The sequence below is a fragment of the Lytechinus variegatus genome, chromosome 7 (assembly GCF_018143015.1).
Source record: "Lytechinus variegatus isolate NC3 chromosome 7, Lvar_3.0, whole genome shotgun sequence".
Classification (NCBI taxonomy): Eukaryota; Metazoa; Echinodermata; class Echinoidea; order Temnopleuroida; family Toxopneustidae; genus Lytechinus; species Lytechinus variegatus.
The window spans coordinates 8,345,386-8,367,808 of NC_054746.1; the positions used below are offsets into that span (position 1 = coordinate 8,345,386).

Genomic DNA, 22,423 nt, shown 5'->3' on the forward strand with positions numbered 1-22,423 from the left:
AACCCCAGCCGCGTCAGACCAAAAGATGTTAAAGGATGGGAGTTGCTGCTACCATGTTTGGCGTTTAACGACTAAAAGAGATAGAACTTTGTCGATCTAGCGCTGCACAGCGGCTGCCGGGCCCATGATCGATTGGGCAAAACAAATTTTCAGAGTATTTCATTTCATGTCTATTTCAAACAATAAAATATGGATTTAGCCACCCAGCATTAATGATTATCAGGAATATATATATGTTCAGTGCAAATATTGAGAGCTTACTCAATGGATGTGGAGATACCTCAATGTGAAGTATGAATATTTGTCTTAATTTCATATATTTTATATATTCATATATTTATATCAAGCAATCTTATAAAAGACTTTAACCATGTAAACAAGCAATTATTAGATGTCTGTCTTGTATGAGTGGGGGAGGGTTGAGGGTTATAACATGTGCCAGTGATGTGCTTTGAAGCTCGGCCTTGGCCTAAAGGCCAACTTTTATTGTTATCATATTTTAAATATTATGTCTAAATCTATCATAAAATTTGATTTTGTATTACATGTACAAAGGTAAATATTTTTTTTGCTTGCTAAGTTTACTCGCTCACAGCTTTCACACATTTCCCCATGTATGCCATACCTGCCGCCTAGGCATTGTTGGCTCTTCTGTAAATTTAGGGAAATTTCTGGGAAATATGTTGTATGTACAATAGAATTAAACACCAGTAGGCCTACAAGATGAAAAAAGTCCCAAATTTTCCTTTCCATTTTCGTCTGGGATTACATTAAAATTCAAAGTCAGTGGAAAAGAGTGGGTACGGTGGGGGGGGGGGGGGGGTCTGCATCAGGCATTTCATAAAGCATTTCATCAACATTTGTCTTCTGCAAAGATATCAGATCGGATAACTTTTCCTTGATTTTGATTGGATGAGAAGCAAAGGTGTCTGACAGTTACTATGGTAACTGTCGCATAGGAAATGGAGAGGTTTTTCAATGAGCAGAGGCCAACTGGAGCCTTTCACCTATCAAGGTTAATTCATTATGATCCATTGATGATAACTGGTTTGTTGGCTCAGTTGGTAGAGCGTCCGTCTCACAACCGGGAGGTTCGGAGTTCAAACCCCGGCCATGCCAGACCAAAAAGACCTTTAAAGATGGGAGTTTCTGCTACCCTGTTTGGCGTTTGAAAGGGTTTGAACGATTGAAAGGATAAAGCAACGTTAATCCGGCACTGCACAGTGGCTGCTGGGCCCACAATCAATGGGCAAAATGAATTTTTCAGAGTATTTCTATTTTGAACAATAAAATATGGATTTTCTTTTTTTTCATTAAAAACAGTTGATGAATCCTTGAGCAATCCTCTATTAAGTGCCAACCTTTCATCAAAGCTCTCTGGAATTCCTCAACAGACAGTACCAGAACAGCTCTCTTAAACCAGTGATATCCAGCAAAGCATCTACCAAAGAATACATGGTGTACCTTGAACCACTACACTCTTCTTTTTCTCACCATGGAAAACTTCAGAAGTTACAAAAAGCATCTACCAATTGGTGCAGCTCTCTTATATAGTCCTAAATACACTGTTTATTTGGAATTGTTACATCAAGTAAAGCGTCCGCTTGTCACCGATGATCTCTTAAAATCTTGGATGTACTGCTCCATGAACACTCTGTATGAATGATAATATGAACAATACAAAACCTTATACCACAAAAATTTATTTCATTCAAATCAAACTCCAAAATAAATTCTAAACATAAAGGACTAAATTTGAAAGGACATTGGAAATATTGAAAGCTACTAACCCTAATCCTAAAATTTGGGATCTCAAGAGTGAATACCCTACCGCGATAGCATGTTGTTACATCACCGAACGTAGAGGGCAGCAACACACGGCCGTATAGTTAAAATCAAACAATGTGCGCATGTGAATGTTTTCGAAACGGCCGGCCGGGACAAGGGGTACGATCGACTTGAGTGATGGAATCGAGTGCAGTCACAATGTGTGGATTGTCATGACAGTAGCGAAGCGAGATCATGTTATGTGGGATTTTGTGGCCAGTTAATATTCCTATTTTGTTGAGATTTTAGAGTAATTTCTGTTGCTGTTCTGTGTATTTTGAGGAAAAATATGTTTTTCTTTGAAATGTCACTTTCCGTTTCAAAAGGCAGTTTCCATGAATTCCGTCCGTTTTCCGCGATCGTCGAAATCGCTGTCCCTACTCATAATATATGAGTACATAAAAAACTAGATTTGATTGAGATGGAAACTATGATAATGAAACAATATCTTGCTAAATACTGAGGGATGATTACAAATCTCTTGGCTCAAAAAGGTCTTGATATTGTGATAACTTGCCCCCCCCCCTCCCTCTGCTGCTATAATTCTAAAAGGTAAGAAAGCTTTGAAAGTTCTTACTTTGCTCTTTCAGCCATCTCATTGCCACTCCATCGTGGGCTGTATGGATAGTTAGACACCACAGCTTGGAATGGTTTCCCTAACGATGTGGTGTGATAGACCGACTGGAAAACAAACTCTGGCTGCTCTCGAGGAAAGAAACTGGGTATCCGCACTGAAATACAAATGAAACTTGATTATGAAATGGAATAATCGGTACACACCACATCTTGGAAAGGTTTCCCTAATGATGTTGCATGGTAAACCGACTAAGCTGAATGTACAATATCGCCATCTACATTTCACTTAAACACAGCATTCACATTTTGAGTACAATGTGAAAAATCTTACCATGTAATATGAAGTGAAAATCCTGCATTTCAAATAGGAAGGAAGCTTTGCTGAATCCCTCAGAGTCATACTCAAGACATGACCTAAAAAAATAAATGAATAAAATTAAAAAATATTAATTGATACCATAAACCCAAACAGAATATGACATGTTTCACAAAGAACAATGCCCCTGCTGGCAGGCCACAACAGACCAATTATTACACTAGCAGTTTTATATCATCAACTTCTTCAAATTAGAGCAACACAATGATAGCAACTATTGACTTGGCCAACCATTTTATCAGTATCAGTAACAGAAAAAATATTCCAAAGATTGAATGTGTTTAAGAAGTGTAAAATATTCATTACATTCAAGGCAGACTTACAAATGAACAAAGTTGTTCCCTATGGGTGATAGAATTTGAATTAAAGGCTAAAACACACACAAAAAATATGTCGCTCATGAGCACAAATGGAGAGCATTATTCCCTGTTTTGAAATTGACCCAACTAATTTGACAAAAGCAAGGTTAACAATTACTTATATAGAAGAAATTTGGTGTGGGGTGTTATGCAGAGTAAAACAAAAATACAGGAAGTTCAATTTGGACAAATAAACACTTAAAAATGACATATTTTCAACATAAAGTACATCATATTATAATTCAATTGAAGTAGTTTTGCAAAATACGATATAACCCATCGCTACCATATTACTTAAGTCTTACGTAATAGCACAACTGTTGTTTATCATTTTGTCCTTGGCTCAACGCTCATAATCTGGCCTGTGGAGGTGAAATTGAGACAGCGGGGATTACCTGGCCAAGCGGGGTTGATCAGACGGGTGTTTCATAAAGCTGTTCGTAAGTTCGTAAGAGCGATTAGTGATCCTGTCTTGCGGTAACTGGTACACACCATTGGCAATGATTTCGCGCACGAGAAAGGATCACCAGTCTTAAAGTTGCTCTTAACTTTATACGAACAGTTTTATGAAACGGCCACCTGGGCTTGGAAATGATTTTTGGGATTTACAAACCCAAAATGGGGTATAGAACCGCAGTTTGCAATCTGAACTGCGGTCTTTCTCCAAACGGGGGTTTGACGTAATGCAAACTTGGGACTGAGAGCTAGTTAAGAAAGAGTATAATGATTACCTTCCATAGTGACTTAGGAGTGCTGCAACAAATTCCTTCCTCTTCTGATATCCTTTCACAACTTGCTCCACCTATGACATAAAAACAAAAGTTATTGGTTAACTGTAGTTATTTCAACCTGACTGTTCAGAAATTATGCATGCTAACTATGATAATAATGATGACAATATTCAACAATCATATAGCACATAAGTCTTCATACAATGTTTCTAAGCACTGCATAGTATTACCCTGGCTTTAGCGCAGCTATCCTGATCAGACACTCAAGCATTCAAGGAATTTCTTCCTACTGGGTAGGGGAAGGCGGGGTAAGTTGTGACAGTTTTCGCTTTTTGCAAGTTAGAATTAATATGATTAATAATCTTGTCGAAATAAGTACCTTGCCTTGAAATTTAATTCTTCTGAAATATTTTCCACCTATATGTAACTTTCTATCCCCACACTGAAAGTCATCGTGACCTTTGAAAAAAACGATGTCAAATGGCTCAACTTGCCCCATATATGGGGTAAGTTTGAGCCACCTTTTGGGGTAAGTTGAGCCACAAAAACTATGTACAAAATGTATGAGGGGAGAACCAGCATGTCAATTTTTTGTTTAAAGTCTTTTCACTTGCTAATTCTCTATAATACTAACATCCTTTAAAAGGAAAAGAGCAGTCATGTAAATTTGCTCCTTTCAGCCAGCATTTCAATCGATTTTTATGGTTTGTTTGTTTTTTAAGATACATTACCATAGGAATTACCATGGCTCAACTTGCCCCATGCTGTTTGGCTCAACTTACCCCGTCCGAACTTAGTGTGATAATTTTGTATCCACACATTTATTATGCATCCATCATATAAAAGACTATGACAAGAATGAAGATCCATACCTGGACTAATAATGTTGTTATCATGTCTTTATTATATTTAAAGACGTGTGTGTTTATAAAGCACTTATCTATTTCACACTCTTTTTTACTTTTTTGGCAGAAATTCATATTTTTCCCTCTAAAAAACTACTTTTTGTTTCAAAGTTGAAAACAATGTGGTGGGGTTAGGGGTTATGCTATGGGTCATCAATACATGACACCACCACAATGTCTGACTCATTAATTATTGGCCTGGGGCTGGTGGCTCAACTTGCCCCTATGCTCAACTTACCCCGCCTTCCCCTACCCATTTACTACACCTGGCTAAAGAGTGGCAAATGTACATGCCTTGCCAAAGGATGCGAGTGCTGTGGTGGGGCTTGAACCCTGCCCTTGTGGTTCAAACTCCTGTGATTTGTCAACTGAGCCACAACACCTCTACTAAAAAGCAATTAGAGGACAGAAGGTTTAAGGTCACCTTTGACTCAGAGGGACCTGGAAATGCTGACTTGCCAAAGGGCAATAGCTCTTCAACTTGGTATTGAACCAGGGTCTCCGGAATTAAAAGACCACCACTCTACCAACTGAGCCATCATGTTAGATCTTCTAATGCAATAACAAGTACAGAGGTAGTAGAAGCACTTTTCACAATTCAGAGGAATTTTCTAAAAATCTTTGTCCAAAAATTTCAAAACCCCACTAAGACATATGAAGAGACTATCAACTGTATCCATGCAATGCCTCTGAATTCATAAATATGATTATTTCGAGAGATTTTGTATAATTTATCGGAAAGCGATCAGTGGTATGTCTAAATGTCCTCAAAATTCAATAGGCATTACATTAGATTATGTGCATATTTTTTTAACTCTTAACATGCCATGAACACATATCTGTGCATCCACTGGAGTGCCACAAACACATTTTGGTGCAATGGTCATACAGCTATTGTTATGCCTACTGCATTTTGAGGAGTGCATTGCATGCATGAGTGATTCCATTGTTCAGTTCCGCTTATGGTCAAGAGATTTAACATTATTGTCTCAGAAGTGATTCCCTTTTTTAAAAAAATAAAAAATAGACTCTCTGAAAAAAAAATGACACTGATTACAGTGAATGGCACATTAAGAGTTAATAACCCAAATAATAGCATGATCAAGAGCATACATCAGATTGAATAACACTGAAAATTTCTTTAAAATCGGATGTAAAATAAGAAAGTTATGACATTTTAAAGTTTCACTTAATTTCACAAAACAGTTATATGCACATCCTGGCTGGTATGCAAATGAAGAGTCTATGATGTCATTCACTCACTATTTCTTTGGTATTTTATTATATGAAATATGCTAATTTTCTCCTCATTGTCTTGTGATACAACGTTGTTTTGCATCACTTTATTGTATGAAAAGCAATAAAGGAACAGTGTAAGAATGACAAAAATACATATACATTTACAGAGTAAAAGAGAGCCCAGGACATGGTCACATTACTGACGCAAGCAGGGCAGATTAACATAATGTTACAGTTATATATAGTTAAACTACCAAATAAGATGGAACATTCGGTGAAAGTATAATAAACTGTTAATCATCAAATTAATTTGTAATTAAAGTAATAATAGGCCTGTAGATAAAATCATTTTAGATAAAAACCAAACATTGAGAAAAAAAGACCATGACGTATGTGGACTCATGCATTAGCATGAATTACACTGTGAAATGATGTGTACAACTTTACGCTATGTACGCAGAGGAATCTGATTTTCCCATTGGACGTTATTTTTTGAGTAGTATATTACGAAAGATGATGTCACTGCCAATTTAGAAAGGTTGTCTCTGAAAATTTTGTAAGGGGTTGGTTTGCCAAATTCATTTAAAAGCATTTTAAATGAATTCCTCCCTGAACATGTGGAATTGGCATTTGTTAATGGTTTAGTCAAGTTGGTCCTTATTGTCAAATCTATAAACATAAAAAAACAAAAGAAATAGTGAGTGATGGACATCATCGACTGACTCACCTAGTTGTGCATAACACTGTTTTGTGAAAAATAAGCGAAACTTTAAAATGTCATAACTTCTTATTTTACATCCGATTTTGATAAAATTTTCAGCACTATGTTACTTTAATTTTCCTTTATGCATTCAAGTCAGCATTTTCCTGGGTGGACTTGACCTTTAAGTTTGTTAAGGATATCTACTTATTATAAGGCAAAGAGAAGCAAACTCACCAGGTTTTGTAAGAGTTCTAGGATGTGTCCTGTATAATCAGTCAGGTGGTTCCGATTTGAGAAAGCCGGAATTCTAAGACTTGCTGTTCCTCCCAATGCTCTAATCAAATCAACAAGAGAGAGAAAAAACAAACAAACACAACTTTAAAAATTTTGTCATATAAATCCTAATACACTAATACAGCAAATCATACACAGGATAGGAAAAAAGAAGCTTTTACCAAATTTTGTTCTCTATGAGTCAATATTAAAGGACAAGTCCACCCCAACAAAAACTTGATTTGAATAAAAAGAGAAAAATTTAACAAGCATAACACTGGAAATTTCATCAAAATCGGATGTAAAATAAGAAAGTTATGGCATTTTAAAGTTTCGGTTATTTTCAACAAAATAGTTATATGAACGAGCCAGTTACATCCAAATGACAGAGTTGATGACATCACTCACTCACTATTTCTTTTGTATCTTATTATATGAAAATTTTTTATTTTCTCGTCATTGTCATGTCAAATGAAGTTTCATTCCTCCCTGAACACGTGGAATTCCATTATTTTAACATTTTGTGCTTCAGGCAAGGAGGTCCTAATCGTCAAAGTATTAAAAATTGAAATATTGTATAATTCAAACAATAAAAAACAAAAGAAAAAGTGAGTGAGTGACCTAATTGACTCTCTCATTTGGATGTAACTGGCTCGTTCATATAACTATTTTGTTGAAAATAAGCAAAACTTTGAAATGTCATAACTTTCTTATTTTACATCCAATTTTGATGAAATTTTCAGCATTGTGCTTGTTTGATTTTTCTCTATTAATTCAAATCATCATTTTTCTGAGGTGGACCTTTAACTGCAAATCTCGAAAAGGTGTATCACTACTTTTTCATATGCTAATTATACAGACTTCAACAGAGCAATCAAGAGAAACGGAAACTCTGTCCTGACTATATTCAAAGGATGCTAGTATGCAGCCCTTATCTAAGGTTTCCCCTTTTCAATGTAATAGTAATAAAAAAGCTTGTAGTTTAATGACCCATCTACATTCAGTTGGAGATCATTGTAGGATGCCAGTGATCGTATAAACAAGACCGCATCATGCCAGGGCCCCGTCTTAAAAAGAGATATGATAGATCCAATCAACTTCAAGTATATGGAAATCCATCAATGTCATAACAGTAAATTAAGAGGCTTTTATAGGAGGAGATTATAATTTGTTTAACAAATTTTCGGCATTACTCCTATTTGTTTAAGATCAGTATGCTCGATCTGTAATGAAAATCATAAGATCAGTATGCTCGATCTGTATGAAAATCATGAATCATAAGTCAGAAAAAAAAAATATGTTTTTCCTCATGAAATTTGTACAATGTCCTTTCTAAACAAAGACAAACACACTGAATTTTCAAGAAAACTTTGAATTTATGAATTGGCTGCATGTCTTGAAAATATTCTGAACAAACATGCATAATAGATGTTGACGTTGCTGGCTTTCCATAGTTGTAGTTGATTGGATCAATCACAATTTTTGAAAGACGGGGGCATGATCTGCCTTGGGTGGTATACGACATAGGTACAATTTTCTTCAGGATTCATGATCGAGCACTAAGCTTTGTGTTAAAAGGCCATTTTACTCTGAGATTACCATCATGAATTTGAGCCTGTTGCAATTCATGATGGAGGGAATGGAGTATAAAAGCCATTGAATACCTTACGACTGGTCCATGATCTGATTTTGGAACAAATTGCATTTTGCTCATTTCTAAAAATGTGAATGAAAAGTACCTTTTTTTAAGGCTCAAATTAACTGAAAGAATACAATTATTAATTTTTGATAATTGCAAGCCTTTATTTTGGAGTAAAGGCTGTGGTGATAACTAAGAAAGGTCTGCAAGCGTAGACTATACTATGTTATTACATGTGTCCACTTGTACCGAGAAAGCTTTGGCTGCTACCAAGACGATGAAGCAGTGATTCTGTTGTGCAGCTAGCCTAATAAATGTCTGTTGTAAATACGTTATAAAGAACTGACTACTGGTCTGTGATTTGCCTACAACATAAGTTTCAACCAAAGGCCAAATTAGGTTCAAATTGTAGCCAATGGTATGATTGCTATGAGGTCATTACGGCTATATACTAAATTCGCTCTTATTCTAATAGCGATGATAGCATAGTCACAGATCTAAAAAAAAAATTTGTACAAAGATTTAGAACATTACACAGTAAGATATTCCATGTCTCTATTACAGCATCAAATTCTATTACGTTTTATTCCAAAATCGGGTCGCAGACCAATCGTAAGCTGTGGGGTGGCCTTAAGAGATCCTGGATAGTAACATTAGTGGTCACAGTGAAAGCAATATTGATAGAATAGATTTCACTGTATTTACCTTTCTACCCTTGGTGAAAGGAAGATCTGAGGAGACACCTTGTTATCATCAAAACCTTGGAAACTAACGAAGAGAGTACCGCTTTGAAGAAGTTTTGACTATATAGATTTCACTGTATTTACCTTTCTACTACCCTTGGTGAAAGAAAGAGTTGAGGAGAAACCTTGTTATCATCAAAACCATGGAAACTAACTAACAGTGTACCACTTTGAAGCAGTTAAATGGAATAGATTTCACTGTACTTACCTTTCTACCCTCGGTGAAAGGAAGAGTTGAGGAGATACCTTGTTACCATCAATTCCTTGGAAACTTACTAAAAGAATGGCTATATCATTCCCTGGATTGTCCTAGAGGACAAAAAAAGAAGAAAAACATAAAACAATAGAATCAACGTCACGTAATCATCACAATAATTTCATTCATAAATCACTTCATACTGCCTTTAAAGGCACTGATAACATGCAAAAGGAAACAGTGAATATCTTGCATATATATATATACATATATATATATATATATATACATGAGATTTTCTTCCTAATTGTTTTGTTGTTTTGTTAATTTGCTAAAAATGTACCGCACTTTATTTCTAAACCAGTTAGATAGCATTTTCAAAATTTCCAGAACATTTAAAGTTAAATATTTGTAAAATTCTTTGTTAAAATAGATGAAAACTTCATAATATCGATAATATTGCATACCTAGAAATCAATCTACATGGAATCAAAATGATAAAGGGAATCAGGTGTAACAAAACCAATGTCAGATTGATTGAACAAGGATTACATCACAAGGCAATTGTGATAAATAGGTAAATTGCTAATTGAATTACATCCACATTGTCTTAATTTCTATTTGGTCTTATCCCATATGACATAATCCTAATTCCTCTATAACCAGTTTGTCTACCAACCATTTACCTTCTAAGGAGGCTACACCCATTCTGTCTCATATCCATTTGGTCAAATAACAATTAGTCTGTATGGTATTAAAATGAACTATTTATGAACCAAAGTCTCAAAGGCAGCGTGTTTTTGAGCGTTGTGGCCCAGCGGATTAGTCTCCGGCCTTCAAAACAGAGGGTCGTTGGTTCAAATCCCAGCCATGGCGTAATTTCTTTCGGCAAGAAATTTATCCACATTGTGCTGCACTTGACCCAGGTGAATGGGTACCCGGTTAGAAGAAATTCCTTGAATGCCCGATCAAGGTAGCCGTGCTAAAGCCAGGGTAATAATAATGGCAGGGTCTGCTAGGAGAACAGTTTTTGGAACAGAAGTGGCTACCCTGGGCAAATATGCTGTTATTATTATCATTATTATTATTATTCATTTGACAGAGCAAACAAAAACAATATTGAGATCATCATACCTTAATGAGATACGCTGGAATGTCCTTGAAGTCCACTGGCAACTTGATCAGGAAATTGACAACTGAATCTCTTGCCTGAATTAAAAAAAAAAATGTGAAACACACTTTAACTCTTCATGCGTTACGTTCGCATTATTGCACATCCGTAGGCGTGTTTCGTTCGCATTTTTGCACAACCACACATTTCCCATAGACGTCCCCTGTCCCATTGTTTTTGGAACAATTGCATGCCCCGGAGCGTGACTAGCTACAATGTATAGCCTGGCGTTTGTGTATACCGTACATGTGTAGCAATCGATCAATCGCGCGTGCGACATTAGTTTAGCGTTCGACGGATTATCGCAGTTTACAAATTACAGAATCGTTGAGTTTTCCCAAAAAATCAATACATCCTGATCACAGCCAGGAAGTTCATTGAAAAAGGAGAGGAGAAAATCAATAAAAACCCTTCTCACAAACAATACCATGGCCAGGTTTATTGTTAGGAGTCTGTGACTCATGGCACGAATTTTGTTGGAAGTATTAGGAGAAAGCATTTAGAAAATGTAAATTACTATACATTTTTCCATAATTTATCCAATAAATTTATATACGATAAGAAAGCCCAGGAAACACTCTACAAGTTTGCTACACAACATTTTCTTTCAAAATGATCAGATAAAAAGTTACGGCACTCTAAATAACAGAGTATTATACTGCGTAGAGGGGATCACGCTAAAATAATGCAACACACAGGGAGTTTACAAGTGAACGCATGAAGAGTTAATGGGCGTCTACTTAGGGACATTCCACAGTTATGTTTGTGCGCATTATGATCTGGATGGACAGGTGATTAATCAGCTGTTTATGTAGGTATGAGCTGATTTTTCTCATTATCTGCACTCTCACAGCAGATTCAATGTGTTATTTTATGAAGCAAATAAACTGGAATTATTCCATGGACCATTTTTGAAAAATACCTCCACAATTTCAAAATACTTTACTCTGTAGTGCTGCAAAGTATTGACCCAAAGTTTGAATAAATGGCAGAGTGGTTTGGAAATTTTCCTCACACAGATACACAGCATTCGGTGTGTTTTTGGTGTTTTAAAAAACACATTTGTTCTAATAAAAGTGCTGATATTTTGAAAGCAAGCACACGAACCCCTATTTTTCAATGTTTGCACCTCTTAGGTATACCTTCCTCTACAACGTTGTAAAGTCTGGTGACAATGACGGGGTTTTTAATAAAGTGCAGCATTTATTATACTTCTCAAGTTTGTTATTGAAATCTAACATTTTTGAAATTGGGTTTTTGCTATCTTTCGCATAATTTTTAAGAACTGACAGTGCTGTTAAACTTAAAAGAGCACACAAATAGAAATATAAATAGATTCTCCATCTTAAACATACAATAATTAACTATAATGCAAAATTCGATTAAATTATTTTCATGGATTTTGACTGAGTTATAGAGGTTTGAACTCATTGTAGTGATCTTGTGAGGGCTAAAAATGCCAAATTCTTTTGAATGTGCAAATCTTCCATTTGGGTGAACCTTGAAGCTTTATAGCAAAAAATCAAGCAGATTGACCCATGCTATTTTTTGGCAAATTTGGAATATTCAGTTGCTAAAGTATCTATATGCAAAGTTTGGTGATAATGACATGGATTTCACATTAAAGGGGAATCCAACCCAAATAATACTTGTTTTTATAAGGAAAAGAAAAATCAGACAAGTTGATAGGTGAAAGTTTGAACAATATTGGACAAACAACAAGAAAGTTATGAATTTTTAAAAGTTGTAAATATTGGTAATCACTATACCCATGGAGACTTCAAATTGGCCGCACATGGATGTCATAGCGATGTAAGGCAAGGACTACTCTTCCATGTACTCCAATACATATTATGGCTAAAATGTCATTTTCCCCAAAAGTTTTATTTCAAATTTTTATTCCCCAGGGGAATGGGTACTTAAGAGAAAACCACAAATCTGTGATAATAAAGTACATGGCCTATGGGAAAGTTGTCCTGCCCCTTGTCATAATTTACTTACTCAGATGCCAACTTGAAATCTACAGAGTATTACTATTAGTGATCTCAATTTTAAAGCAGCTATAACTTTCTTATTGCTTGTCCGATTTCTTTCAAACTTTCACCATTCTGTTTAATTTATTTTTCTCCTTCCCAGCACAACATTTTATGGCTAAGGCTGGATTCCCCTATAACTGTCAAACGTTCTTAATTGTATTTCCATACAAAATAAGGAATTATGTTTGTGCTCTAATAGATTTTTCAAAGTCGCTTTTTACAAGGGAATGTCGTGGTCAAATGGGGGGGGGGCAGGATTATAAAAGACCACAATTACCACAAATGGTAGAAGGACGTGTCCCCCCTGTCCTGCCCCCCTGGGATTTCCACCCATGACTGGAGAAGCTAAGTTTCTGAGCTTGACAGTCATAATTCTAATTTGTTAAGTGCATGAGTGTGCAAGAAACAATAGGCATAAGACTAAACAGACGCTTTCTGGAACATAGAAAATCTATTGTCAAAAAGCCCTTCATGGCAAAGCAGGTCTTCAGGAGAAAGAACAAAGCTTGTAAAAGCAGGACTTTTATACTCTGTCAAGATGCCATATGCACGGTGCCTTGCAGGGTACATGTCTCTGATTGGCTCATTCTCCAGAAGACGACAAGTACACAAACATCGAGTTTGGGTGGTTCCTTTCAGGACCAACACTTGCCCAAGAAAGATACATGGTGTACTGTGAAACATACTACACTATTCTTCTCACCATGGAAACCTTCAGTAGTTAAAGCAGTCTTTGATGATAATCAGTGAATCAAAAAAGCAGTTTCGTATGTGACCCTGGACAAACACAATATTTGCAATTATTTGCCAGCTTGGAATCTTAGGACGATCTGCTGTGTCGTTTCACAAGGACAAAGAATTATTAATTTCTAAGTTTAATATTTCCAAAACCAAATCACTAAATTTTGAATGAAGGAACATATAAATAAAAAAATAACCAGCCTGAAAACCTAGTAGATATGATGTTAAGTAGTGGCATTTAATTTTTTTTTAATTTCAACTTACATAGGATGATTTCTGGATTTGGTGTACTTCGATATCTGTAAACTGGGTGGTTTCAATCAATGAAACATATTCAAATTGAAGCCTGGCATTGCTGCAAAGTAGATTTTCTTGATATGTCTTGTACTGGGAAAGTAGCTCTCTCAATGCAAACACTAAAGACTTTGGTTCGGTGTGGTCCCAATTCACCAAGCACTGCAAGGATGGAGAGGAAAAATGGAATTACACAAAGGATGCAAATGTGGCAAGGGCAGGAGGTGAAAGTACTCTATTACTGATATGATTAAATAATGAAATAATAATGAGAAATAGATGACAGCACATCTATTGACTGTCAATCTATTCAACATCTGCACATTGACAGTAAAATACCATGAAAGCCCATATCCTTTTAATATCCCAATACCAATTTACTCATTCATAAACCATCTAAGTATTTTGCTCTAGTAGTAGTAGAAGACGTAGCAGTAGTAGTAGACGTAGCAGTAGTAGTAGACGTAGCAGTAGTAGTAGACATAGATGTAGTAGTAGACGTAGTAGTAGAAGTAGTAGTAGTAGTAGTAGTAGTATTCCTAATAGTACTAGTAGTACAATAATAGCAGTAGTATTACTAGTAGTAGTGGTGGTGGTGGTGGTGGTGGTAGTAGTAGTAGTAGTAGTAGTAGTAGTAGTAGTAGTAGTAAAAGTAGTAGTAGTAGTAGTAGTAGTAGTAGTAGTAGTAGTAGTAGTAGTAGTAGTAGTAGTAGTAGTAGTAGTAATAATAATAATAATAATGGTGGCTACTTATATAGCGCACAGGTCCACCTTTCGGTGCTCATGGCGCTTTAAAAAGGCACTGCTATTATTATTACCCCGGCTAAGCTAGGCAACCGATTAAGGCGCACACAGCTTTTTGAGGAATTACTTCCTGCCGGTACCCATTTACATCACCTGGGTCGAGTGCAGCACACAGTGGATGAATTTCTTGCTGAAGGAAATTACGCCATGGCTGGGATTTGAACCCACGACCCTCTGTTTCAAAGTCCGGAGACTAATCCACTGGGCCACAACGCTCCAACGCTCCAACGCTAGTAGAAGTAGTAGTAGTAGTAGTAGTAGTAGTAGTAGTAGTAGTAGTAGTAGTAGTAGTAGTAGTAGTAGTAGTAGTAGTAGTAGTAGTAGTAGTAGTAGTAGTAGTAGTAATAGTACTTATATGGCAATACTTTAATACCTTGAGCTGGTCAAGTTCTGGAGCAAAAGTTCGGTCATGAGCATCAAAGATGAAATCAGGCGGGAGGGATGGGTGTAAACTATCAAAGATCACTTGCCCTGCAAAACAATAATAAGAAAAGAATTACAATTGAGAGTAACTGAAAGGTACACATTAGTCAAATCTACAAATCATGATGCAAATAACAATTTTCTTGATTACATGTACTTGTTATAAGCTAGTAAAAATCTTCCATTCTGATTGGCTCAGGGCAAAATTTAAGCAAAAATTACTTATTTCATGAAATGTTCCCCGCTCCCTTAGATAAATTCACCAAATCACCATTTGAAAGAAGTGTATTCATTCAATCGGCGGACTTGAGGCTTACAAAAGAACGGCATTGTTGACAAAAGACACCTTCTTGTAGATTATAAAAAAAAAATGTTTTTCCTCATCTCCTTGACACCAATCCAACAATTTTCATTGATAAGTAATCTCATTAAGAACCCACTGCACTATTTGTATACGAGTAGGGGGAAACCCCGGCGCGGTGTAGTGGTCCACCTGCACCCCCAATCAGTTATATCGGGAGGAGAGACCTGTGGGTCATAGCGATTCAGTTTGCTTTTCGCCTCCCAGGCACAGGTGATGCCAAAACATATAATAATAATAACCTGAAAATAAATATTAAATTGTCAGCGTTCTGACTGTAGTCTCTTTGAAAACTCTCATCCTTAACCATACACATATGCAATCAGCAATCATGTATTCAAGAACAGATTTCTCTTCAATATTTCCTGTAAAATATGCTAAAATCAAATTAATTTTAAATTAATTTAAATGATGTGTCAAATCAATATATAAGACCATTGATCAATCCAAGGCCATCGAAGGTCGTGGCCTCTGATGCTCTCAGAAATTACCTAGATGCCCTTCCAAATACTGGTAGACTTAAAGCAAAATTAATATTCCCTTTTTTTTAATTTGGCCTTGATGCCCTGCATAATCCAGTGCATGCATCCCATTGATAAGTCCAATTTACAAACGATATTGTTTTATAATGGCCATATATGAATTATGAAATATTCTAATTTTCTCCTCATTGTCAAGTGATAAAATGATTAATTCCTCTCTGAACATGTGGAATTAGCATTGTTTAATACTATATGGTTCAGTCAAGTTCATCCTTATTGTCAAATCTATGAAAAATGAAAGATTGTAGAATTCAAACAACAAAAAACAACAGAAATAGTGAGTGATGGACATCATTGACTGACTCACATAGTTGTGCATATCACTGTTTTGTGAAAAATAAGCGAAATTTTAAAATGTCATCAATTTCTTATTTTACATCCGATTTTAATGAAATTTTCAGCATTTTGCTAGTTTGATTTTTGTCTATTTATTTGAATCAACATTTTTGTGGGGTGGACTTGACCTTTAAAATGCCCTTTAAAAAAATGGCCTTGTCCCTTTGAAATTCAATTTTAAGCCCTGTAAGATTGCTTCAACACAACACATCTTAAAAAAGGAGAGAGGGCAATGGAAAAGAATCAAGAAAGTTGAAAATCAAACAGTTCTGTATGAATGCAGCTGAGGAGAAGATAAAAAGGTTGTAAGAGAGCTTACATGTTAGTGAGTTTCCACCATAAGGTATGGTAACTTTGAACCTGTCACAGCTGTTCCTTGGGTTTTGGGTGATCCTCCTAAAATCATTAAAAAAATGAGAAATAAGAAAAATAGTATATAACGTACCATTGACTCTGTTATATAGACAACAAGAAGAATGTATTAAAAGCAAAAAAAAAATGTGCAAAATCTTAATATTGATTGCTGGCGAACATGAGCTTTCTATGTCATCTTGTTTTTACACCAGGAATATCATGCACTTCCATTGATGAGTGGATACCATGCGCAACCAAAGAAACACGTAAAAAAGATCTCTTTTTCAAAATGTTACGTACGTAATGTAATAAGGGTGTCAAAAACACTAAAATAATGAATAAAGGGTATTTCCCTAGGAAAGCTATGTGTCCAATTTGCGAGGGTATAAAAGATTATAATATATTTTATTAAGGAGTAGGCTCTATTCTTTTGCACCAACACTAAATCTACATGTTTAGGGTCCTGCTGGAGATGGGCCGGGCGGTACACATTCATTCATTATCGCTGTACAGGTTTAGGACGTCAAAGTAAGGGAATACTTGTAAAGGATAGATATTATTTCCAATACTGTTTAACTGTTTAAGGGTAGGACTTCACACATCAATACTAGTTAAGGGGTGCATTTTTCAGAACATGGAATATACATGATTAAGGTGCTTTTTGAAATCCCAAGTTCATGCATGGTATCCACTCACCAATGGAAGTGACCCCCCCCCCTGATGAAGACTGAAGAGTATATTGTATAGAAAAGTAACCAAGTCAAGCAAAAAGAGAGACTTGCACAGATACTAGCATGCCAAGTACATGTAGGTAAAGTAGCCTGGCAACAATAAACATACTATAAAAATGTGTGAAATCAATACTTAGGCAGTGGAAAAATACTATTTACAGAAACAATGCTAAAAATGACAATGATCATAAATGTTGGTCATAAATTTCATAACTTTATGGAAGTTTATATAGAACATAAGCTTCAAGAATATTTAAAAAATATCTGTTAAACATTTCAAAGTAAAGAAGTCGAGACAGTATTTATTGCTTTATAATTATTCAAGCTACGGCTTAAAATATGCCTTTTCGTGTGGACCTTCCAATTAAACCCTCTCTTTTATAGCTACAATATATGACTTTCTTCTATCTTCATTTGTCATGTTTGTGATAGATATTTTTTTTCTTTTTTCTTCATCTCCTTCCTTCCTTCCTAGAATGAAGAAAACATATTTCTTTCCTCCTCCTTTTTTCTTACTTTTTTTTCTTTCTCTCCTTAATTTTGTCTTTCACACATTCATCTTCCCTTCCTTTCTTCTTCATTTTTTCTTTATTCAATTCAAAAAATGGCGAAAACCTTTTTTCTCTAGTTTTATTCTTTCTTTCATCCTTCTTTTATTCTTTTTCCCCTTCATTTTTTCTTCTCAATTCATCTCTTTTCTTTCGTCTTTTTTTATCTCCTTCATTCTTCTGTCCACCCTCCCTTCCAATTCTTTATATTTTTTCACAAGTCTAACTAGTCTTAAGGACTCCATGATGATGTCTTAAAAAATTGACATATTGACAAGTATATGTCAATTTTTTGATTAAGACATCATCATGGAGTCCTCAAGACTAAAGTCTAACACTATGTAGCCTTCTTTCTTTGTTGATCTTTTTGTCCACTCTAGGCGACACCGCAATACTTACCCGTGTTAAGAAACTGAGACTCCACTCACGCGCATTTGGGCAGCCCTAGCTTGGAACTAAGCTTTCTTTCCGTAAAAAATCTTTATTGTTATGATTCAATAAATGTTAATGAATATATAATTACTCTTAAATCGGTACTCACCGGTTCTTTTCTTGAATTTTCTGCCAAATTCCCACGCTTCTGGCTTCAATTCTGCGATGGATTCTGTTGCCATAGACAGCTACACATGCAACTCTATTTATAAATGGAGCGCCCCTTACGAGAGTTGTTAATGCCGCGGAAAAATTGTTAGGCATTTTGGCCTGTGGTCAAGGCGTTCTTTTGTTCTATTTTTTTTATAGGTATGAGATCGAAATCACAGCGACTATTCACACTGTTCCATAATGATTCCGAAAGGAGGTGCAGCACCCCCCACCCACATGGGCGCAAATCCCAGGGGGACACTTCCCCCTAACCCAAAATAGTAGGGGCACATTATCAAATGTCCCCCTACTATATGATGGAAAGAAATAGGCCTACATCATTTAAATCGAAGTAAAACATGTATTTTGGACGAGACGACCTTCTTTTGGGGGTGATAAACCTTCCTTTTTGTTTTTTTTTGTTAGTTTGTTTTTGTTTTTTTTGCCTGTTTTCCAGCCCCTGGTCCCCTACCTTAGATTTCCACCCTTGCCTCCCACTACTCTTGATATTGTTTGCGAATCTGTTTTGTAAATTAAAGGGGAATTTCACCCTGATAAAAAGATGATGAAAATATGAGAAAAATCATTTCAAAATATCGATGAAGGTGTTATTTGACAAAAAATGGAGTTGATAGAATTTAGAATGCTTGATTTATTGTGACGTCTATAACGAGCAGTTGCTCTATCCTAAATATAAAATGCCCAAATTTCCCATTTTTAATGGTCCGTAACGACCCACTTTTTTCTTTTTGATAACAAGTATGAATTGATATAGGCCTACTAAAATGTACCATAAAAATCATTATCATGTATTTCTTGACATTTCATTTACTTTTTTACCATAATAATAGCTGCTTGCAAAGGCCTACGCCGTCACAAAAAAACCCGGGGGGGGGGCACTTACATTGACGAGTGGATACCATGCGCGACCAAAAAAAAACGTAAAAAGGATAGGGCACGTTACCTACGTAACGTGATAAGGGTGTCAAAAACACAAAAATAACGAAAAAAGGGTATCTATTAATTCGCTAGGAAAACCGTCGTGTTTAGGGTCTAATTTGCGGGGATGATAAAACAAAATCAAAATGTTTTATAAAGGATGTCCTTTTTGCTCCAACACTTCGTGTTTAGAGTCCGATTTGCGCGAGGTGTAGAAGGTGGGGTCGTACTAAACCAAATAAGGTAAAGCCGACGACCGATCGAAGGACCCGTAACAATAAAACATTCCTGTACTTGTTTAGGGGTTCATTTCAGGGAATATTTGCCAAGAGTATCGTTTTGTTTCCAATACTTGTTAAGGGTAGGGTTTCACACGCCAATACTTGTTAAGGGGTGCATTTTCAGAATATGGAAATTACGTGTTTAGGGTGCTTTTTGAGACCCCATGGTCGCGCATGGTATCCACTCCTGAATGGAAATGTCCCCCCCCCCCCGGGCAAAAAAAAAATCTTACCTTTGAAAAAGATTGGTGGGGGATGGATTTTCCTCGAACGCATACCAATTTTTTTTCTGCTATTTTCATAATAAACTTTAAATGAATTCAACTTTGCACTACTTAATTTTTTCAAAGACAACATAACAAAATTACATCTCGTCATCATCATCATCACCACTATCATTAGCATCACCATCATCATCACCACAACCATCATCATCACCAAGATAATTTTCATCATCGTCATTGCCATCATCATCTTTTTTTTTCTTTATTTTTTCCCCATCCCTTCTTTTTTTTTCTTCCAATATTCCTCCTTTTTTTAGAGCGGCACACCGTCATGCTCCCTCACTGATTATCCGCCTCTATATGCTTGGTGTTGTATAAATTGGCGGATACCTGAATGAAATACTGAAGAGAAAATAAGGAAAGGGAAAAAGTAAGAAGAAAAAGAAGATGAGGAGAAGAAAAAAAGAAAGCCAAACAAATGAAACAAAACAATGTCAAAATTTCGTAATAAAGTCTTCTACGTCAGTTTAATAATGTTTTCATTGAAATGAGAACATAAAAAAATGAAACAAGTAAGATGGGCTATACATCGTAGCAAAGAAATAGAGGGAAGCTCCGAGACAATAAAAAGGGTGAGAAAAAGAAAAGACTTTGAAATACTCACAACACGAGCATAATAAAAAAATATGGAATAAGCAAGGACAAGTAGCTGAGGGACACCCCCCCCCCCTCTCTCTAGTTATTTATGTATCAAACTCGCATACACAAGAATTTCTTACTAATCAAAATATTGCGAGCAAAAAGCACGAGCTGACATTTTTTTAAATATTCAAAACTGATAGAGAGACACATTTTAAACAATTCATGAATCATAATAATTATACAACCAGCTTACCAATCGAATCATTCGATTGCGACAAATGATCTGAGAATTAATGCTTTTAGGAATTCATTAAATTAAAGCAAAGTATCTCAACATTAAAATAATTAAGGCGGGCGCAAGGTATCAGCTAATACACCGATAATTTTTTTTGGACATTTGAGGTATTTTCGGTAATCATGAAAAAGATTAATATTTCATGAAAGCTCAAATCCCGAAGAGCGGAATATTTTTATTAATTGACTTTTTAAAAAAATGTTCTAAGCTCCATTTAATATTTGATTATAAGTCGATGCATTAAAAGCTGAAAAAATAAAGTATTTTGTGTTCCTCTATCATAATTGTCTTTCTCTTTAACCCTGGTTCTTTTTTTCTGGGGGGAAGCATTTTGGTTAAAAAAAGAGAGAAAAAAGATAATTGCTGGCTTGTGGACGCCCGGTGTGGACGGTGGTAGGGACACCCCCCCCCCCTCCGTAGTTACGCCAATATGGGACCAAATGATCCTAAATGTCCGAGGCGAAACTTGTGCAATCAAACGTTATTTCTGAATAAATTGAAGCTTGCGCTGTTCAACTTCAATCTCTTTCAGCTAAATTTGCGATGAACGCTGCGTTATGAAATATATAATTATCAACATCTGGCGAAAAGAATAACCGACCGATCACCTGACGAGAACGTGTATACGTGATCTGCATATCAGGTCCGATCGAGAGTCAGAAGTGAAGGACAACTGCCAAGAAAATCAGGAAAAAGTCGTCAAAATGTAAGTTCCCCTTCATTTCTTTCAATTTTTTTTACTTATTGAAGCATAAATGTATCATTAAAGCAAAATTTCAACAAAAGCCTCAAATTTAGCTAGTACTTTTGTTGAAATTACAATAAATTTAGATCCACATAAATCTCTAACCCAATTTTAGCACTGATGTCGCCTATGAGGTCCATACATGTAATGTTTGGACCTCATTGGTACTAGGAGTGCTTTTTGTCGATTGTCCCGTATTTCATTTTGTGATTTCAATCTGGTCAACCTGATCCAGATCCAGGATTCACCTATTTTTTTAAACAGAATGGGAGTTTTCTGTCTGAAAGTATGTATTTTGTGCGGCATAACAAAGTTAGAATTGGCACAACTGACGGACCTTTTTTAAATTTCGGGAAATTTTGAGTGCGCTAAAAATAAGATAACCATTCACTTACACGAATAGCAAGATATGGGAACATGTAATACTATAAAAATGTATTTTCACTCACCCGCATTTAGGTTCGACAACTCGAATTGTTCCTCCAAGAACACCGAGGTCAGCATCTGGCTGATGAAGAGCATCAACATAGCATGATAAATCCGGATCTAAGAAACTCAAAATCCCAGTTCCACTACTCATTTTTCCTTCCTGCTTTCTCTAAAACGCCAAAGTAGACGACAGATTATAATTCTGATGAGGTAACGTATGGTGTCCCTAAAACATTATTTTCAGTGTCTATATAAACATATACAGTGCATGCAGCAGCGTGAATGCTATTTTCTGCTGATTTCAACTACATGTATATTGTGTTTTTTTTTATTCAGAAAACATATGTTTTCACAAAACTTCTTCCATGATATCCAAAC

General features: G+C 35.8%; 1 protein-coding gene across 1 annotated transcript; it reads right to left on the reverse strand.

Annotated features, from left to right (window-relative positions):
• Positions 1–1,490: 1,490 nt before the first annotated feature.
• LOC121418358 (BRISC and BRCA1-A complex member 2-like) lies at positions 1,491–22,240 on the reverse strand. Its single transcript, XM_041612180.1, has 11 exons — positions 22,066–22,240; positions 16,595–16,671; positions 14,987–15,084; positions 13,780–13,971; positions 10,702–10,776; positions 9,580–9,680; positions 6,951–7,050; positions 3,870–3,940; positions 2,735–2,817; positions 2,405–2,558; positions 1,491–1,654 (listed from the first exon to the last, which is right to left on the reverse strand). The coding sequence occupies exons 1-11, from the start codon at positions 22,194–22,196 to the stop codon at positions 1,588–1,590; spliced, it is 1,149 nt and encodes a 382-aa protein (XP_041468114.1). The 5' UTR covers positions 22,197–22,240; the 3' UTR covers positions 1,491–1,587.
• Between the last annotated feature and the right edge of the window lie 183 nt (positions 22,241–22,423).